This window comes from Rhincodon typus, chromosome 20, assembly GCF_021869965.1.
Source record: "Rhincodon typus isolate 14 chromosome 20, sRhiTyp1.1, whole genome shotgun sequence".
In the NCBI taxonomy this organism is placed as follows: domain Eukaryota; kingdom Metazoa; phylum Chordata; class Chondrichthyes; order Orectolobiformes; family Rhincodontidae; genus Rhincodon; species Rhincodon typus.
The window spans coordinates 847,696-870,191 of NC_063351.1; the positions used below are offsets into that span (position 1 = coordinate 847,696).

Here is a 22,496-nt window from a genome sequence, read left to right on the forward strand (position 1 = left end):
AGTTGGTAAATGTGAGGTCATCAATTTTGGTACAATTAACAGCAAAATAGACTATTAATTAAATGCTGAAAAATTGCAGCATGCAAGTGTGCAGATGGACCTGAGTGTCCTTGTGCATTAACCACAAAAAGTCGATTTGCAGGTGCAGCAGATAATTAAGAAGGCAAATGGAATATTGTCCTTCTTTGCTCGAGGAATGGGTTTAAAAACAGGGAGGTTATGCTGCAGCTGTGTAGGATGCTACTGAGACTACAGCTGGAGTACTAAGTATATTTTAGTCTCCTTACTTGAGAAAGGATGTACTGACACTGGAGGGGGTGCGGAGGAGGTTCACTAGGTTTATTCCAGAGTTGAGAGGGTTGGCTTATGAGGAGAGATTGAGTAAACTGGGACTATACTCATTGGAATTTAGAAGAATGAGGGTGGAATCTTACAGAAACATGTAAAATTATGAAGGGAATAGATAAGATAGAAGCAGGAAGTTGTTCCCATGGTAGGTGAAACAAGAACTAGGGGGCATAGCCTCAAAATAAGAGGGAGCAGATTTAGGACTGAGTTGAGGAGGAACTTCTTCATCCAAAGTGTTGTGAATCTGTGGAATTTCCTGTCCAGTGAAGCAGTTGAGGCTACATTGTTGAATGTTTTTAAGGCAAAGATAGACAGATTTTTGAACAGCAAAGGAATTAAGGGTTATGGTGACTCCACGAAAAAAATCAACCATGATCGTTTTGAATGGTGGAGCAGGCTCAGCGTGCCAGATGGCCTACTCCTATTCCTATTTCTTATGTTCTTAAAATTTTATTAAAGGCAGTGCAAGTTCAAGGGGCCGAATGGCCTACTCCTGTTCTTATTTCTTATGGTCTAACCAAAAGCCATCTTGAAAATTTCAAATTTTAGCCGTTTTCCTTCAAGAGCCAACAATTATTAACCAAAGTATTTTTTCCCCAAACACAGTATCGACCTGGTGTGTGGGTGGGAGTGTGGTTTGGGTTATTTAAAAGGGGTAAGTATTTACATTTTCATATTTCAAACTGCATTAAACAGCCTGGCATCTTTGCTAAGTCTTCTGTCATAGTGAAGTAATAATTGTATGTTTTGTTTAAACAAACCTTGATGGACAACTGGACAACTAGTTTAAATAAACATCCTGACCAGTTGACATAGTGCATGGACTGGTGGGACTAGAGGAAGACAGCACATGCATCTAAATTAAAATGAATAAAAGGAACAGCACCAGGTTTCCAGTGCATTATAATAAAGCTTATAAAAACTAGAATGGCTTTGTCAGTTGCCAAGACTTTCCTAGGGAGGGAATCTATATCCCTGAATGATTTGCATAAATTAAACAATGTTAGGCTAATGGCACGGGGGTGGGCCGTTCCAAATTTAGAGTTAGAAGGCAGGTTAAGAAAGTAGATACAATTGAGGAAATGGCACAGAATTTGAATTTTAAAGACAGTCTAGGTAGTAAGTGAAGTATCCAGAATTGATTTGTACATGAAGCAGCTTGAACAAGAAAATAAAATGAGAAAATTTGAACAGGAATAACAATTACAAATGAAAAATTTGAATTTGAAAAGAGAGAGGGGGAAAATGCAAAAATCGTCTTAGAGAGAATTAAGAAGTTAGAGTTAAATTTTAAGGCAAAGGGTAATAACAGAAACAAAAAATGTTTGTAAGTTCACTGGGGGACAACTTAACATATTAATACAGGTATTTCAGTTTAACTTTAGACTTTGTCAATACAGTGTGGAGCTGAAGAAACACAGAAGGTCACACAGCATCAGAGGAGCAGGAAAGTCGACGCCCAGTCCTGATGAAGGGTGTAAATGCGAAACGTCAACTTTCCTGCTCCTCTAATGCTACCTGACCTGTTGTGTTCCTCCAGCTCCACACTGTATTGACTCCAACTCTAGCATCTGCAGTTCTTGCTATCTTCGAGTAACTTTAGACTTTAATCAGTAAAATATTGCCATAGTTTTACCAGACAACAGGGCTGTTCTCATTACAGAGAGATGACTGGTGGTGGTTAAACCTGAGGGGAGAGGGTGAGAACCAGAATCCTTCATGGTAGCCTCAGCTGATGCAGGAATAAACTTATGCTGTTGGCATCACTCTGTATTGCAAACCAACTGTCCAGCTAGCTCAGCTAACTGACCCCCACCAAATGTAAGGCAACAAGAGACAGTCTAGTGCAGTAAATCAGTGCATTTTACTTAACAGTTAAATAATATCTATTAAATCAGGACAGCGATGGGCTTACTACAGCTCTTGCTTTCTCGTTCAGCTTGGGATACAGATTGAAGACTCTCTGGTCTTTCTGTGTGAACACTATCTCTTTTTTTGATTATGGACTAAAATGGGAAAAGGATGGTTTTTAAACTAAGGATTATGGAAAGGAATACTGCAACTTTTTAAAAAACAGCTTAGCCAACACTCATTTTAAATGCTGTTTATATTGCTGCCTGTTCAAGTGGGTAGGTTATTATTGATGAGTTGGACCTGGGGTACGTACAATGGGAGATTTAGCTGGAAAGTAGCTGATTGGACTGTGGAGTGGTGACCAGTTGTTAATGATAAAGTTCTTCTACCTGCCAACAACTATGAGATCAGCTCCCAGGTAGCTGACCAGCTTGTGGGGATGTACAATAGGATCAGAAATCATCAGGCCTCTGTAAAGGAAAGAGCTGTCTTTTTCTCCGCTGTTTAAAAAAAAACACCTTAAGCCTGAAGAAAGCTAGTTTATTTTTCTTTCATCAGTTGCCATTAGCTGTGGGTCTTAACCAATAAATCAGACTTTATAAGTGTCGGTCACCCTGCAAATAGCTAAAAGTACCTGGAGAAGGAAGATCAAGGAATAGCCGAACCGCTACCTCAGTGAACCATGTGGACAGGGACCATTGAACTCTCTTCCTAGTCTTTCCCTCCATCAATAATACCTATGTTTTATTTGTGATTGTCTATGCAGAGAAAGTTTTACAAAGAGGTTAAAGTTTTAACCAGTAATGATGCATGTTAATTCATAATTGTTTATCTGTAGCTGGGATTAATTTATTTATTTGTAATTATTAAGTACAGAAACTTGGACTGTGCATGCTGTCAACCTGGCTTTAAAAGACAGGTAAATTGCAGAATTGTGCAAACTTTTTAAAAAGTCTTTCACTTTTGCAACAGCTCTAGGAATAGTGGGTTCTTATTTGCAGCATGCTACCCCAGTGAGGTATAAAGGAAGCTTGAGAGCTCATCTGGAATTAATATGAAATAGAGGCTTATAGTATGGTTATAGTAAATTACTCAGGTGAAGGTAAAAGCTAAGTTGTCCTGCATTTTAAACATGGCACTGGGAAGGATTTCCTGCAGGTGGCAAGTTTGTTCCTGACAGTCCTAAGGGTATTTTCAATGACCTGGTTGATTAACTTGGTAGGGAGGTAGCATAACCTATGGTACTAGCACAGTACTTTGGTTTAAAGGAAATACAAAAATGATCAGGTACTGTGGGTAGTGAAATACTGGAATTAGATAATATTCAGTTATAACTGAGCAGCTTAAGCATGGGGACAGAATAAAGAAGCTAGAAATGGCAGAGAAACACAAAGAAAGAGAGATGGAATTTACAATTGAGCCACAAGTAAAATTAGAGGTGAACATGTGGCTTAGATTGGTGTGGAAGAACTGGATTCCAGTTTGTGGAGCACTGACATCAGGGAAGTGGGAGCTGTACCAATCGGATTGTCTATACCCAAACTGTTCTGGGAGCAATGCTTTTCCAATCTACCCTACTAAGGAAGTAGAAACCGAATAAAGGGAGCAAGGGGTCAAATGTAGAAAGATGTAGCAAATCAAAGAACGGAAGTAAGAGAGCTAAGTAGTAATTTTGGAAGTAAAAGATCAGAAAAAGGCAGGAAAGAACAGACAAAAAAATCCTTAGAATTCACTGACATTCAAAAATACATATTACAAAAATAACAAAGATAAAGATAAAGGTCCTATATCTGAATGTTTGGCATTCATGACAAAATAAGCACACAAAGTAACACACAATGAAGTAACTATGATCTGATAGCCATTATGGAGATGTCGCTTCAGGCTGTCAAAGACTAGGAACTAAACATCAAGAAGTCAGAAGCAGACAGAAGGAGACTGCTTTGGAAAGAGTGAGAGAAAGAGCATGAGGGCAAGAGGTGATATTAGCTTCATAAACAGCAAGAGACAGTGCGGAGTCAGCAGCTTTCAAATTCAAGAACTTTCACCAACTTTTATGGATGCACCATAGAAAGATTTCTAGGGCTTGGTATGACCACAGCTCTGTCCAGGACCACAAGAAACTACAGAGAGTTGTGAACACAGTTCAGTCCATTACGGAAGTCAACCTTCCATCCATAGACTCCATCTACACTTCTCACTGCCTCAGAAAGGCAGCCAACAAAGATCCCTCCCATCCAGGTTATAATCTCTTCCAACCTCTTCCATTGGGCAGAAAATACAAAAGTTTAAACTCAGACCAACTGATTCACGAACAGCTTCTTCCCTGCTGTTATTAGAGTTCTGAATGGACTTCAAAATTTCAAATCTAGTGTTGATCTTGTTTTTTGTGCACCTCTTTGCAGCCATAACTTTGTATTCCTCACTCTGTCCAATCGCCCTATGACCTTTGTATGTTATGATCTGCCCATTCTGCACGCAAAACAAAACTTTTCACTGTACCTAGGTACATGTGACAATAATAAATCAAATCAAGAGAAAGCAGGTCAACAGGTTCATCAAGAGAAGAATGAACTCGCATAAGAAGGGTAGCGATAGCAAGAGAGAAAAACAGGCAGTGGAATGCCCTTCAAGTTGTTTCTTTTCCTGTACACGGCTAGTGTGACATCACAGGAAAAGATAGGCAATTGGTGGAATTTCTTCCATTCATTAGTCAAAAGGATTCTGAACCATATCTTTGTGGCAAAGAGTTCCAAAGACTCAATCTCAGAAGAAATTCCTCCTCATCTGTGTTACATTGGCACCCCTTTATTCTGAGACTATGCCCTCTGGTCCTAGATTCTACCGTGAGTGTAAACATTGTCTCAGCATTTACCCTGTCAAGCCCCTCAAGAATCCTATGTCTCAATGAGATCACCTCTCACTCTACTAAAGTCCAATGAGCAGAGTCCCAACTTGTTTAGCCTTTGCTCATAAGGGAATCCTTCCATACTGGGAATCATCCTAGTGAATCTTCTGAACAGCCTTCAATGAAATAGTATCATTCCTTAAATAAGGGGACCAAAGCTGCCCACAATACTCAATACGTGGCCTCACCAGCACCTTAAACAGTTGCAGTGACACCTCCTTACTCTTATACTCCCACACTCTTGAAGTAAGTGCCTCCCTACTTTGGCATTACATTCCCCTCAGAATAAACTGTAATATTATATTAGCTTTCTTGATTACTTGCTGAACCTGCATGCCAACCTTCTGCGATTCATATACTAGGAAACCCAGACCTCTCTGCATCTCAGAACTCTGCAACCTCGCACCATTTAGATAATGTACTTTCTTTTTATTCTTTCTGCCAAAATAGATAGTTTCATATTTTCTCACATTATAATTCATTTGTCAGATCTTTGTCCACTCACTAACTTATCTATATCCTTATGTCCTCTTCACAATCCACTTTCCAATCTAATTTTGAGTCATTAGCTACCATACCTTCAGTGGCTTCATCCAAATTATTTATATAAATTGTAAAGAGTTGAGGACCCAGCACCTAGGCTTGAGGCATACCACTTGTGACATCCTGCCAGCCTGAAGACGACCCATTTATTCCTACGGTGATAACGTGGAGATAGACAGCTAAACCAAATCAGCCTTTCTACCTCTGTATTCACAACACAGTAAAATTAAATCCTTCAAAGACCCTCAATAGCTACTCCAAATGGTTCCTAACCAGATTTTTGAATAACCAATCCCAGATTTTGCAAATATTTAAGTCCAGACACCTGTTTTGCATCTTTAAAAAATTTAACAATTGATTAAACGTACAATAAACTTAGCAGAGAAAAAAATTGACCAACATGGTAATCTAATGAATGTCTATGCTTTAAATCTGAAACACTCATTTTTGGCCCCCAGCTCACACAAAAGACAAAGACAAACAGTTAAGGGATAAATAAAAGAAATTTTATTTTAAAAAACTGGCCAAATTTCTTAAGTTGTTTTCATGAATTGCTTCACCCTGTGAAGGTGTGGACTCACTCCTTGGTTGTTTTTCTTGAAATGTTAATCAGGGTCAACTTTTCAATTCACTCAGGTACAAGGAGTAATACTTCTAACTCAGCTTTCTGCTCTTTGGGCTTCAGAGGTTAGGCAGGAAGCTTTCTAATCTTCATGTTGTATCATCAGCAACCAAATGCTTCTCCCCAGAAAATACAGTTCAAGAGAAAACAACTTCAACTACACCATGAAACATCTGCTGGAATATTAAAGGTCTCTTCCATACCTGCCAGGACCAATTCCAAGGTACTGACCTCTGCTTTCTGTTATTTTACCATGAGGTTTTAATTTCAACAACAACCACTTATGTGGCACTTTATCAAACCCTGCTGGAAATCTGTACAATACAGTCTGCTTCCCCATTATCCACAGCACAAGTTATTTCTTCAAAAGAACTTTAACAAATTAGTTAAAAGTGACTTCCTTTCAAGAAAATTATATTGCCTCTGCCTGATTACCTTGAACCTATCTTAGTGCCCTGTTATGACATCTTTAATTATATCTTCTAACAGTTTCCCTCTGTCAGATGTTAAGCTAATTGATGTGCTGTTTCCTGCTTTCTGCCCTTTTCGAGTAAAGGAGTTACAGATGTATTTGCCAGTCTGAAGAAAACTTCCCTGAATCTAATGAATTTTGGAAAAGTAAAAGAAATACAACTAACTCACTCTTCTTTTAAGATTTTAGAATGAAATCCATTAGGACCAGGAGAATTGTTTTTGTGCAATTCCAACAATTTATTCTGTACTGCTTCCCTGGTAATTGTAGTTTTCTTGCGTTCCTCCCTCCTTATCAACTTCTGATTTACAGCTATTTCTGGGGTGTTACTTGTATCCTCTCTAATGAAGACCAATACAAAATATCCGTTCATTTTGCTGCTGTCTCTTAATATTCCATTACTAATTTGCCAGACTCATTTTCTTTTGGACCAACCCTTACTTTCAAAGAACAGGATCCCTACAGTGTGGAAAAAGGCCATTCAGCCCAACAAGTCCACACTGACTCTCTGAACAGCATCCCACCCAACACTCACCCCACCACCCTATCCCTGCTTTCCCATGGTCAATCCACTTAATCTACAATCCCTGGACACTATGGGCAATTTAGCATGGCCAATCCACGTAACCTGCACATCTTTGGACTATGGGAGGAAACCGGAGCACCCAGAGGAAACCCACACAGACACAGGGAGAATGAGTAGAGTTTGCACAGTCGTCCGAGGCTGGAATTGAACCTGGGTCCCTGGCGCTGTGAGGCTACAGTACCAGCCACTGAGCCACTGTGCCGTCCCAACTTTCTTGTTAACTCTCTTTTTAAATGTGTTATGGACCAGACCATGCTCCCTCAAAATGTTTTAAGAAGGTAACCCAGACCTTAACTTTTTCTTATTTTAAAGGTAGATGTGAAGTGTGTGTTCCAGATGTGATGTAAAACACAATTTATTTAAACACTACTGTTAAAATACAAACAAAAGAAAGTGGAATTTAGAATAACTTAACTATTGGAAAATTTAACTAAATAATAGATACAGTACTTATTACTAATTAACTGTTCCAGTATGGTAACATCTCATAAGCACACCCCTTGGCAAAAAGGCAAATTCAGACACAGATTCTTACATGCAGTTCTCGAATCCAGGAGGAAAAAAAGCATCAAGGAAAATTCCAGAGAAAATAGCAGCTAGGAATCATTCATTGGAGCTTCCAACTCTTCTGAGACTCCAAACAGCTTCTGATGCTCCAGCTAAAAACAAGTAGAAAGCCTAGTTTGAGACAGCTGGCCACATCCATTCAGGTTGCTTCCATTGTTCTAACAATTTAAAAAAAAACCTAAAGGTCTCACACATTATTTACTGTAGTGGTTCTGTAGATTGCTTGGTGCCTCTACCTTACAACCTTTCTCCAAAACAAAACCAGGACAAAATAACCTTTTAAAGTGACAGCATCATCACACTTCCCGCTTTAAAAAAAACCATCAATATACAAAGATGGCTTCATGTTAAAACCCTTAGTCTTACTCTACTAGTCCACAGCAACGCATATACGTTACATTTACTCTAAGCAGGCAAACATCCACTACTACATTCTATTTCAGTCCATTTACTCCCACCACCAAACGCCTCTGTTTTCTTCATCAAAGACACATTGATGCATCAGCAATACCGTTTTCTCGTCGTGCCACATGTATAATTTTCAAAATTAAGGCTGCAATAATAAGCTTGCCGATGTACTGGCCGAGATTACGATGAAGATCCTGCCAACTCAACGTTATCCCTCATCTGAGGTGTGATGACCCTCAGGTTTAATTCACCACCAGTAGTCTTTCTGATGAGCAGTCTACGGCAAGTTTACCTTTCAATACTTTTGAGGTTCTGCATCTTAATTTGATGTCTCGTTCCTCATCCTGGCTACACAAAACCTCTTTCCTAGTTCTACTTATGTCATTAGTGCTTACATGGACAACAACAACTGGATCCTCTCACTGCAAGTTCTTCTGCAGCCCTAAGCAAATTAAATTGAATTGAACTGAATTGAATTGAATTAGAATTAGAATTGAATTAGTGTTTATTGTCACATATATTCAATGACTATTGTGAAAAGCTTATACTTCGCTACTTACAGCGCCATTTTGGTACAAAGGTACCTAGGTAAAGCTTCTTTAGTTACAAGATCTTACAAAACAGAGAAATAGAAAGTCCAGCATTGCAGAAATAAAAGTTCAGAACAACGGTCTTCCAACCCAGATCACACCAGTGTTTGCGATTGTGTTTGTGTTTGTGTTTGTTATGGTTTGCGATCAGTAATTTGCTGATTTTTAGATGGTTCAAATCAGCCCCAGATCCCTGGTGCTGACACTGAACTTAATTAGGAATGTGAAATGAAGAAGGCATTAGACAAGTAGTTCAGGGGCAAAAGAATCTCTGTGTTTACTAAAGACAAATGGTGAGTATATTACAAGAAATAAAAGGCAAATACAAAACAGTGAAATTGACACTAGTATACAGAAGATAATACTTAAATACACTATTATATTAAACACAGGTTAAATACTATTAGAAGCTAAACAGTACTTTTAATCACAGAAACTTGAATCAGACTTCCTAACCTTGGGGTTCCCTGCACTGTCACCACCCACCTTCCCCTCTCCGATAGCTAGGTGGGATACTTTGGGGTCTCGAGGAAATAAGTTCTCCACTGGGGATAGATGCCACTTTGAATTACAGCTGACCATTCCTGCTTGCCATAGCCAGTGCTTCAATGAGGACTTCAGACGGTGTAGGCCTTCAGTCTGGGTAGAGCCGCTAATGCGGTAAAATGTGTTGTGGATTTATCGGGGAATACTTTGGTTTTCTTGCTTATGGTGATTTTTGCAAGCCGGTTTTCACCTCAGGATTTGTCTGAGGCTTTGTTGGTCGGGTCGATGGCTTTCGGAGGTAGTCAGGTCTGCTGGTCGTGGTCAGTCAATGGTGATTCGAGATGGCTGTACAGATCGCTCTCAGGGCAGTAGCTCTCTGGAGTCCTTCTCCTGGTGGTAGCTGCGGGGGTGTCTCTCAGGGAGATAGTGCTTGGGTGGCTTCCCCCCATCTCGGAAGACCTTTGTTGCAATGATGCTCTTGGTTTGTGTTCCCGATTCAGCTTCTCTGTTCGGCCTCTGTGGTTCTTGATCCTGAAGCTTGTTGGGGCTGGAGCCTGTGGCAAAGTTGTTTCTGCAGAAGCTTGTTGTGGAAAAGGCTCTCCCTCTGTCCCATATCAGGGCTAGCAGTTATACAGACTGTGTGCTCCGTTATCTCCTCTCACATCTGTGTCATCCATTGTGTTCTGCTGCCCCCTTTTGAGGCAATTGGGTTCCTGATAGTTTAGAGTAGGTGTAAATGTATTTTGATTAAGCGGAATGTCCGGTATTTCTTTGAATGAATATTAATTGAAGTTAAACATCTTGGTAACTATAAAGGCTCCATAATGTCCAGGCTAAGTTGGTTTCTTAGGTCTGGCTAATTGTTCTTTTAGAGTTGAGGTGTGAATTGGATTTTCAGGCTGAACAATGTTTCAAAGCAGTTATCTCTGTCTGTGTAATTTTCCTACAGCATAGCCCAGCTTTTAAAAGTTCAAGATTTTGGTCCAGTATTTCAGAATATGGGGATCTTTGCTCAATCCTACACTGGTCCAAAATGGCGGCAGAGTAGGATGCTTCAGCCAGAGCTCATCTGCTCTGCCTATTCTTCGTTTTTTTTTGCTCTTAGTGTTTTCTCTTCTTCTCTCTCGGCTTCCAGCGACAATTCCTGGCCGTCGATTGGCACAGCGGCCTCCCAGCCTGGTGTGGCAGCCTCCCAATGTGGCACCCTCTCAGCCCAGCGTAGATCCCTGGCATTGGGCAAGCAACACAGTCAATTGGACGCACTTCTTGCGTAGAGAAAAAAAAATCAGTCTTCCAACTGTGCTGTTGCCTAGTACCACTACAATGTTTTTGCTTCCCCCTCCTAAATAGCTTGCAGTACCACGATTGAACTTTTCCTAAATCCAAATGGTCAGTTCTGCTTTAAGATCATAAAAAATAGGAGCAGGAGTAGGCCATCTGGCCTGTTGAGCTGCTCTGCCATTCAATAAGATCATGGCTGATTTTATTTTTGGATTCAGCTTCATGGACCCGCCCACTCACCATAACCCTTAATTGCTTTACTGTTCAAAATTTAGCTTTACCTTGCAAACATTTTAAGAGGTAGCCTCAACTGCTTCACTGAGCATGGAATTCCACAGATTCACAACTCTTTGGGTAAAGAGGTTCCTCCTCAACTCAGTCCTAAATCTGCTCCCACTTATTTTGAGGCTTTGCCCCCTAGTTCTTGTTTCACCCACCATGGGAAAAACTTCCCCGCTTCTATCTTATCTATTCCCTTCATAATTTTATACTTTTCTGTAAGATTCCACCCTCATTCTTCTAAATTCCAATGAGTATAGTCCCAGTCTACTCCATCTCTCCTTATAAGCCAAACCTCTCAACTCTGGAATAAACCTAGTGAACCTCCTCTGCACTCCCTCCAGTGCATCCTTTCTCAAGTAAGGAAACCAAAACTGTACACAGTGCTCCAGAAATGGTCTCAGCAGCACCCTACACAGCTGCAGCATAACCTCCCTGTTTTTAAATTCCATCCGTCTAGCAATGAAGGTCAATATTCCATTTGCCTTCTTAATTACCTGCTGCACCTGCAAACCAACATTTTTTGTGATTCATGCACAACAACATCCAGGTCCCTCTGCACAGCAGCATGCTGCAATTTTTCACTATTTGAGTAATAGTCCATTTTGCTGTTATTCCTACCAAAAAGGATGACCTCACATTTACCAACATTGTACTCCATCTGCCTTTCAGTGTCCTCTGCACACTTTGCTCTACCACTCATTTTAGTGTCATCTGCGAACTTTGACACTACACTTGGTCCCAACTCTAAATCATCTATGTAAATTGTAAACAACTGCCCTCCCAATACTGATCCCTGAGGCACACCAACTCTTCATTAATCACCAACTAGAAAAACACTCATTTATCCCTAGTCTTTGCTTTCTGTTAGTTATCCCATCTTCTATCCATGCTAATACATTATTCGTAACACCAAGTACTTTTATCTTATGCTGCAGTCTTTTGTATGGCACCTTGTCGAATGCATTCTGGAAATCCTGATACATCACATCCACCAGTTCCCCATTGTCCACCGTGCTTGTAATGTCCTTAAAGTATTCCAGTAAATTAGTTAAACATGACCTACCATTAATGATCCCATGTTGTGTCTGCCCGATGGGACAATTTCAATCTAGATGACTCACTATTTTTTTCTTGATTATAGAGTTGAGCATTTTCCCCACGACAGAAGTTAAGCTAATGGAACTATTGTTACCTGCCTTTTGTCTACTTCCTTTCTTAAACAGTAGCATCACATTTGCTGTTTTCCAATCTGCCAGAACCACCCCAGAGTCTACCAAGTTTTGGTAAATTATCACGAGTACATTTGCTATTTCCTCCACCATCTCTTTTTGTATCCTAGGATGCATTCCATCAGGGCCAGGAAACTTCTCTATCTTTAGCCCCATTAGCTTGCCCAACACTACCTCTTTAGTGATAATGATTGTTTCTAAGTCCTCACCTGCCATAGCCTCCTTGTCATCAACTATTGGCATGTTATTTGTGTCTTCCACTGTGAGGACTGACAAAATACCGGCCCAATGCTTTGCCCATTCCCTCATTTCCTATTATTAAATTCCCTTTCTCATCCTCTAAAGGACTATTGTTTAACTTAGCCACTCTTTTTTGTTTTATATATTTGTAGAAACTTTTGCTATCTGTTTTTATATTCTGAGCTAGTTTACTTTCATAATCCATCCTGCTTCTCTTTATAGCTTTTCTCATGGCTTTCTGTTGACCTTTAAAGATTTCCAAATCCCCTAGTTTTCCATTAATCTTTACCACTTTATACGCATTTGCTTTCAATTTTATACCCTCCTTTATTTCCACAGTTATCCATGGCTGATAACCCTTTTTCCTACAGCCCTTCCTTCTCACTAGTATATACTTTTTCTGACCACTGTGAAAAATCGCTTTGAAAGTCCTTCACTGTTCCTCTATTGTGTCATCATACAGTCTTTGCTCCCAGTCTACCTTAGCCAACTCCTCCCTCATCCCATTGTAGTCCCATTTGTTTAAGCACAAGACATGGGTATTGGATTTTACCTTCTCACCCTCCATCAGTACTTTAAATTAAACCATACTGTGATTGCTCCTTCCAAGAGGATCCCTAACTAAGAGATCAATTATTCCTGTCTCATTATGCAGGACCAGGTCTAGGATAGCTTGGTCTCTCGTAGGTTCCATTAACGTTTGAGGAAACTTTTGTGGATACATTCCATGAATTCTTCCTCAAGGCTGTCTTGACCGACTTGGTTTGACCAATCAATATGTCAGTTAAAACACCCCATGATAATTGTCATACCATGTTTACATGCATCAGTTATTTCTTTATTGCCCGCGCTACCGTGATGTTGTTATTTGGTGGCCTATAAGACAATGCATATCAGTGACTTTTTCACCTTACTATTTCTAATTTCTACACACATTGATTCAACCTTTTTCTCTATAGAACCTATATTGTCTCTCACTACCGCCCTGATGTTGTCCCTAAATATCAGAGCAATGCCACCTTTTCTTCCTGTCTGTCCTTCTGAATAGTCTGATACCCCTGGATACTTAACTCCCAGTCGTGACCACCCTGCAACCATGTCTCTGTAACGGCCACTAAATCATACTCATTTGTGATGATTTGTGCCATCAGCTCATTTATCTTGTTTTGAATTCTGTGAACATTTAGATAAAGTACGCTTATGCTAGTTTTTACACCTTTTTGAATTCTAACACCTCCACCAGAAGAACTTTGTTTTCCAACATTCTCACTTTTTTTGTCACTACCTGGCTTCCACTCATCTTAGTGCTACACTGCTCAGCTGATTCTTGCTTTTTATTTACTGTCTTGATTCTCTTTCTCCTTAAGCCCTCATCCACCCTAGCTAACTCAGAGCCTCACCTAAGGTTCCCATCCCCTGCCAAACTAGTTTCAAGTCCATGCAACAGTGCTAGCAAAACCACCCGCAGAATATTGGCTGCATCACTGCTTGGCTGAAGACCGTCCTTCTTGAACAGGTTTCACCTTCCCCAGAAACGGTCACAGTTATTCAGAAATAAAGCCCTCTCTCCTACACAACTCCTCCAGCCATGTATTAATTTGTCTAATTTGCCAATTCCTAGATTCGCCAGCATGTGGCACAAGTAATAATCCAAAGATTACTACCTGGGAGGTCCTGGCTTTCAATCTGATACCTCACTCCCTAAATTAAGTCTTCAGATCTCATCCCTCTTCCTACCTATGTCATTGGCATCAACATGTACCACAACTACTGGTTGGTTGCCTTATCCCCTACAAAATGCCCTGCAGCCACTCAGTAACCTGCAGGACCCTTCCACCAGGGAGGCACCACACCATCCTGTTGTCACTAGAGTGGTTGCAGAAGTGCCTCTCTGTTCCCCTAATGATTGAGTCTCCTTTCACTACAGTCCTAACTGCCTTTTTCTCCCTTCTGTGCAACTGAGTGACCAGCAGTGCTACAGGTTTTGCTTTGGCTGCAATTCCCCGCGGCATTATCATCATCGCCAGAACTCAGCACAGAGTACCAGTTGGCTATCAGGATGGCCTTAGGGGACTCCTGCACTACCTGCCTTGTCTTATGCTTGCTCGTGATGGTCACCCATTCCCTACCCTCCTGCATGCTTTTATATTGTGGGGTGACCATCGCCTTGTACTCGTTACCCATGTAACTTTCATTCCCCCAGATGATCCTCAGTGCCTCCAGACCTTGCTCAAGCTCCATGACCCAGTGCAAGTTGGAGGTATTGACAGCATCTCCCGCACATGTGTTGTTCATCGATGAAATCAGCATCTAAGAACTTTCATGCGATTGTTACTACCGTTGTTTAATTTCAAAACCTTAGTCTTGGACCCATACTTTTCTTCATTAAACTGTATGCAAAATTCAGTCATATTACGGTCATTGACTTTAGAGTCACTTTCAATATAAGGCCAATAATTAATTTCATCTTGTTGGTCAAAATCAGATTGAGTATAGCCTGCTGCCTGGTTAGCGCCATATCATGTTTGTTGAAGAAACTATCTTTCAAACATTCAATGAATTCCTCATCTAGACCACATTTTCCCCATCTGATTTTTCCCATTTTGTATGTAATTGTCATGGTCATGGTCATTTAGCTTATCCATCCCACAGTTCCCACTCTCATCCAACCAAGCTGAGAAATCCTCAAACCTAGTGGAAAATTGCAAAGGGTGACAGACCTGCGTTCTGGTCCTCTGGGTTCTGTTATCTGTTTTCATTGGCAGAAAGATCAAGAACCAGAGGGAACAGATTCAAGGTGACTGGCAACAGAGGGAATGGCAATACCAAGTAAAACCTGTTTATGCAGTTACTGGCTAGGAGCTACAACGTGCAGCTGAAGAATGTGGTGGGGGCAAATCAATCTTGGATTTCAATAGGGAACTGGATCATTATCAGAAAAGAAACAAAATCCAAGGCCTATTGCGGTACCAGGTTAATTGCTCTTGCAGAGGGCTGTCACATAAAGATTGGCCAAATGGCCTCCTGATAAGCTCCAATCATTCTAAGATTCTGCAACTTGTTGAACTCAGACGTGCCACCACTATGCCAGTACAACTGGGCTTGATGTCTGAGTTAGCTGAAAAATCAGCCTTAAGTACCACTCCCAAATACATTCTCAAAGCCATCCTACAAGTTTGTAAATGTGCAGAATCATTCTTATTGTGATTTCTTTCCTGTGATCAAATAATTTGTTTTCTCTGCCAAGATTCAGGAGATAATCACTGTATTTATATACAAGAGGCTAACCATTCAGAATGAGAGAATACTGTTGAGAAAAACAAAATGCTTTGCACAGCTAACTGCAGTTTCACGTTACCAACTCAGCAGAAGAAGCAACACAAGGCAGACCACATACAAAAGCCAGTTCATCAAAAGCTGACTTCAACAAATTACCCATTTGTCATTGGCGCTATAGAGCTGTTAACTTCATAAATTGTTTGGCCAAAGCTACCTGTGTGCTTCTGTGCACGGAGTCCTTCAGAGAGACGGTTCTACAATTGTTTGCAGAATCTGCAGGGTCAGAAATGGCTGACTGTTAAATCTCTCAGAACCTCTTACACTCAATTCAGTTCTCCCTAAACCTACTGTCTCAGTTGACAGGCTAGGGCTAGATGTACAACTATCTAATCGGAAGACTTGGGAGCCGAAGTAGGCCATTCAGCCCATCAAGTATGCTCTGCCATTCAATGAGATCGTACTTGATCTGATAATCCCCAACTCCACTTTGCCCATAACCTTTGATTCCCTTACAGATTAAAAATCTGACTCTCTCAGCCTTGAATAAACTTAACCACCCAGTCTCAACCACTCTCAAAAAAAAATCTAAATTCACAAACCGCAGCAGAGAAATTCCTCTTCATTTCTGTCCCTTTTTCTTGAGATTACGCCCTCTGGTCTTAGGCTCTCCCACAAGGAGAATCAACCTTTCTGCATCTACCCTGTTAAGTCCTTGAAGAATCTTTTATGTTTTTGAAGTTATAGGGCTTTGTTTGTATTCCAATGAGTAGAGGCCCAATCTACTCAACCTCTCCTCATAAGATGGTTCAACACAGTGAGCCTTCGCTGAACTTTTTCCAATGCCAGTATCTTGCCTTAGATGGAGGGGACCAAAATTGTTTCACAGCACCTCAACTGTGGTCTGATTAAAGCCCTGAATAGTTTCAGCAAAACCCCCCTATCTTTTATACACCATGCCATTTGAAATAAAGGCCAACAGTCCATTTGCTTTCCCTGTTACCCGATGAACATGGATACTAGCTAAGACAACAAGGTGCAGAGCTGGATGAACACAGCAGGCCAAGCAGCATCATAGGAGCACGAAGGCTGACGTTTCGGGCCTAGACCCTTCATCAGAAATGGGGGAGGGGAAGGGGGTTCTGAAATAAATAGGGAGAGAGGGGGAGGCGGATGGAAGATGGATAGAGGAGAAGATAGGTGGAGAGGAAACAGACAGGTCAAAGAGGCGGGGATGGAGCCAGTAAAGGTGAGTGTAGGTGGGGAGTTAGGGAGGGGATAGGTCAGTCCAGGGAGGACGGACAGGTCAAGGGGGCGGGATGAGGTTAGTAGGTAGGAGATGGAGGTGCGGCTTGAGGTGGGAGGAGGGGATAAGTGGGAGGAAGAACAGGTTAGGGAGGCGGGGACAAGCTGGACTGGTTTTGGGATGCGGTAGGGGGAGGGGAGATTTTGAAGCTTGTGAAATCCACATTGATACCATTAGGCTGCAGGGTTCCCAAGCGGAATATGAGTTGCTGTTCCTGCAACCTTCGGGTGGCATCGTTGTGGCACTGCAGGAGGCCCGGGATGGACATGTCGTCTGAGGAATAGGAGGGGGAGTTGAAATGGTTCGCGACTGGGAGGTGCAGTTGTTTATTGCGAACTGAGCGTAGGTGTTCTGCGAAGCGGTCCCCAAGCCTCCGCTTGGTTTCCCCGATGTAGAGGAGGCCACAACGGGTACAGCGGATGCAGTATACCACATTAGCAGATGTGCAGGTGAACATCTGCTTGATGTGGAAAGTCTTCTTGGGGCCTGGGATGGGGGTGAGGAAGGAGGTATGGGGGCAGGTGTAGCACTTCCTGCGGTTGCAGGGAAAAGTGCCGGGTGTGGTGGGGCTGGAGGGGAGTGTGGAGCGGACAAGGGAGTCACGGAGACAGTGGTCCCTCCGGAAAGCAGATACTAGCTATTTGCGATTCATGAAAAAGGAATCTAAAATCCTTCTGTTCTGTAGCTTTCTGCCATCTTTCTCTATTTAAATAATATTCAGCTCCTCTATTCTTCCTGCCAAAGTGCAAAACCTCAAATTTTCCCACATTGTAGTCCACCTGCCAGATTTTTGCCCACATACTTAACCTGTCTATAACTTTCTCCAGAATCTTTGCCTTCCCAACTAGTTTTGCATCAACCACAAAACTTCGGTATACTACATTCACTTTCCTAATCCAAGTCATTAATGCACGCAGTTCTCCCTCACCCAGCCTGTCAGCTTTTCCAGTCAGCTTTCAGTTTCAGCACAGCACACAAACAGAAGAATTACTTATCAAAGAAAGGCTAAGGTACATAGTTAACCTCCCTGATAGACACATGATCAGCCATTAGCGGAGTTGTTGACAAACTGCAGCAATCAACCAACGATTATTCTACCAAACACTCAGGCAAAATACAAGAAAAACCCCAACTGGTACAGTGCTTTGGGAGCCATAGGCCTCAAGTTAGCAGTTCCTCCCAAGCATGTACACTCACGTTATCATGTGTCAAATTAGCACAGAGTATCCTCAAAGGTGGTGGTGGAGTGTTGATTTTCAGACTGGAGGCCTGTGACCAGCAGTGTGCCACAAGGATCGGTGTTGAGTCCACTGCTTTTCATCATTTATATAAATGATTTGGATGTGGACATAGGAGGTATCATAAGTAAGATTGCAAATGACACCAAAATTGGAGACATAGTGGACAGCAAAGAAGGTGACCTCAGAGTACAAGGGAATCTTGATCAGATGGAGACAACAAGGCGTACAGCTGGATGAACACAGCAGACCCTTCAGAAGAAGGGTCTAGGCCCGAAACGTCAGCCTTCCTGCTCCTATGCTGCTGCTTGGCCTGCTGTGTTCATCCAGCTGTACGCCTTGTTGTCTCAGATTCTCCAGCATCTGCAGTTCCTACTATCTCTTGATCAGATGGAGTTAATTTAGATAAATGTGAGGTGTTGCATTTTGGAAATGCAAATCAGGGCAGTACTTATACACTTAATGGTAAGGTCCTGGACAGTGTTGCTGAACAAAGAGAGCTTGCAGTGCAGGTTCATAATTCCTTGACAGTGGAGTCCCATGTAGACAGGATAGTGAAGAAGGCATTTGGTACATTTGCCTTTATTGGTCAGTGAATTGAGTATGGGAGTTGGGAGGTCACGTTGTGGTTGTACAGGACACTGGTTGGGCCACTTGTGGAATACTGTGCACAATTCTGATCTCCCTGCTTTAGGAAGGATGTTGTGAAACTTGAAAGGATTAAGATTTACAAGGATATTGCTAGATTTGGAGAGTTTGAGCTATAAGGGAGAGGCTGAATAGGCTGGGGCTTTTTCCCCGGAGCATTGGATGCTGAGGGATGACCTTATAGAGGTTTATAAAAATCATGAGGGGCATCGATAGGATAAATTGACAAGGTCTTTTCCCCAGGGTGGGGGGAGTCCAACACTAGAGAGCATAGGTTCAAAGTGAGAATGGTAAGATTTAAAAGGGACCCAAGGGGCAACTTTTTCAAACAGAGAGTGGTGTGTGTGTACAGAGAATGAGCTGCGAGAGGAAGTGGGGAGGCTGGTATATTAAAAAAGTTAAAAGTCATCTGGATGACTACATGAATAGGAAAGGTTTAGAGGGATATGAGCCAAATGCTGGATAATGGGACTAGATTACTTCAGGATATCAAGAGGGAGGCGATGGCCTCATGGCATTGTTGCTGAACTGTTAATCCAGAGACCCAGATAACGTTCTGGGGACCTGAATCCCGCCACAGCAGATGGTGGAATTTGCATTCAATAAATATCTGGAATTAGAAATCTAATGATGACCGTGAATCCATTGTCGATTGTCGGAAAAATCCATCTGGTTCACTAATGCTCCTTAGGGAAGGAAACTGCCATCCTGTGACTCCTGACCCACATTATTGCAGTTGACTCTTAACTACCCTCTGGGCAATTAGGGATGGGCAGTAAATGCTGCCTAGCCAGCAACGCCCTCATCTCGTAAATGAATAAAGGAAAAAAAAGGTCAGCATGGACAAGTTGGACCAAACCGTCTGTTTCTATGCTGTATATCTCTAAGACTGCTCTTCTTTAAAAGAAACCAATCTGATTCCTAATAAATATCTCAACATGATCTCCCTCCACTATTTCTTTGCACAGATTTTCTCCAGCATAGCATCCCTTCCCGCCATGACCTCTCCACGCCCTACCAACCCTCAGGGCCATTTGCTTCTTAAGCCTTCCCCCACTCCCTTATCTTTACCTCACCCCAGAGCCATCCACTGCTCACCTACCAAAGGGGCTCACTTCTTCTAATACTACCTCAATGAGACCTCATTGATCTCCAGTAATCTTCTTTCTTTCCCTAGTCCTCCAGCTTCTCTGTTACCAGCCCCTTGACTCACCTCCTCCAATCCTCCCCACAGGGCAAACCTCATCATCACCTCAACACAACTTCACCTACATTCCTTCACCCCGTGTCAAGTACAAGACATCCTCAGTCTGGTATCATGGCTGGTGAGAGTTTGGACAGCATTTCCCAATGTTACACAGAGCATTCCAAGGGGCAAAGGAGTGATCCTGAGCGTTAACTCTCCAGCAGAATCTAAATCCAGCCAGTAGTTCAGAACCTTCACCTCAAGCCCAAGGCTTCATGTATCATCATTGAGCTTTACAGCAAACATATGGCCATTTGGCCCATTATCTTTAAGACAGTATCCTATCACCTACCAAATCTCATCCTAATTTCCACATTTTGTTACTGTAAACCATCTGAATTCTTCCTAAATGTTGTCATCATTTCCCAACTCTACCAACCTTTCAGCATAGAGGCCCAAATACCCACTTCCTTAAATCCCCTGAAACCCTCCTACTCCCACTAGCGGAATAGAGTCCTCCCATGGTTCACGTTTTTGTTGGGGGAGGGGGAGAGACGAGCGGCAGGGAGTTTCCGGGTCACGTGTGATGGGTGGGGTCAGCTCTGGATCGCATGGCGACGGGCGGGAAGAGCGGGCTCCGTGTGCTGTCGATGTGGGAGGAGGGAGAGGGCTTAGGTGGGATCAGGGGCTCCAGAGGCGCTCGCAGGCCCTGTGCCAATTTCAGGGGGATCTTGGAACAAGCCACCGTCTCCAGAAGGTGAGAAACACTTGTGGAATTGGGACCTGGCGTCGGGTAAGCACGACCACACCTCGTCTCATTATGGGCTTACACAATTTCAAATTGATAGGGCAGTTGTCAGTTAGTGTTTCCTGTCCATCATTCTGTTTATAAACCTGTGAAATCGCATTGTGGTGTATACACGTGTGCTTTTTAGCCACAAATAAAAACATAGATTGCTGAGAAAACTCAGCAGGTCTGCCAGCATCTGTGGAGAGAAAACTTGAGTTTTCTTGTGGTCCAGTGATCCTTCTTCAGATCTGATCAGCCACTGAGCTTGTGTCCCTTAATGATCGTGTATGTTGTGTTAAGTTTCAAACCTCATGCCAGCCCCCTTCCCCTCTTCTTTCCCCTCCCCCTCCCCCATAATATTTAGTAATAATGAATGTTCTTATTCAGTTTCCTATACCCTTAAAATTGTTGGATGGACACAACTGTTATGTAGAATCAGGGTGAGTAGAGCTGGGCAATAAATGCTAACCCAGTCAATGAAGTCCACATCCCATGAAGGAACTTTAAAAGATCTTTCTGTTGTATATTTTTTTGTTGTCAAATTTCAACTTTTGGGAAGATGATGTGGATGACACTGATGGAGTCTTTCCTCAATCTTCACTAGATATGTGAAAGCACATAGGTTTAAGGTGAGACAGCTTAGATTTCAGAAGGACCTGAGGGGCAGCAACTTCACGCAGAGAGTGGTGCATATATGGAATGAGCTGCCAGAGAAAGTGGTTGAGGCAGGTACACCGGCAGCATTTAAAAAAAAAAATTAGATAAGTAAGTGGATGGCAAGAGTTTAGAGGGATATGGACCAAATGTGGGCAATTGGAACTAGCTGAGTGGGTACCATGGCCAGCATGGACCAGTTTGGGCGGAAGGGCCTGTTTCTATGCTGTATTACTCTGACTCTGACCTAGTCTCTTTACAACAACTTCTTTCACATCCTTATCCTTGTCACCTCTGTAATTATCTACCATGAACTTGTTACCAGCAATGGACTGTGAACACAAGTTTTTTTTTTGCCTTTGTTTCATGACTGATCTATGTCATCTTAATTTTAGGAACAGGAGTAGGCCATTAACTCTGCACTGTCTTTTTCACAATCATGGCTAATCAAACATTTCAATGCCTCTTAGCCACACTATCCACATAATTTTATTTTCTCTTACTTTGTTATTGGTATTAGTCTTAACAAAACCAAACCTGTCCTCTCCCTCTAAACTGTGTGAAGCCACTATAATGTGAATGAATTGCAGCATCAAATTCCAGTTCTAGAAGTCACCGCTGCATGTGGCCTTGGAGAACAAATGAAATTAGAAGAAATTCTGCCTCGGAGTGCATTTAATCATTATTACATAAGATGAGCAACGGGTTGTGAACTATGGGGTCATGTGTAATAGAACAGAGGATTGTCTAGCCTATATTGAAGAGAAACATCAATTACTGCCTAGATTGTCATTGAGCAATTATTTATGCAAAGACCTCTCAAAATCTGTGTATTTCTTTCTGCAGTATATTTTGATGTTGGGTGATGTCCATTTGTTCAGAAATACTGTAGTTGTAGGTCTTCAAGTAAATGGTGGAGTGTTATTTGACAGCAACACTTCTGTTCACCCAAGAAGTAGAAACTAGCTTCTCAATCCTCAAT

General features: G+C 41.9%; 1 protein-coding gene across 2 annotated transcripts in view; it reads left to right on the forward strand.

The window, feature by feature from the left end:
• LOC109912598 (hexokinase-1) overlaps positions 1 to 22,496 on the forward strand; it is a 240,029-nt gene that overhangs the window by 98,388 nt on the left and 119,145 nt on the right. Inside the window, exon 1 of one of the 2 annotated variants that reach the window (XM_048608742.1) lies at positions 20,596 to 20,827. The exons of the other annotated variant lie outside the window; for it this stretch is intronic. Within the exon in view, the coding sequence (XP_048464699.1) occupies positions 20,657 to 20,827 (171 nt within the window). The 5' untranslated portion in view covers positions 20,596 to 20,656. Of the gene's footprint in view, positions 1 to 20,595; positions 20,828 to 22,496 lie in introns of those variants that run through there. 2 annotated transcript variants of the gene reach the window in all.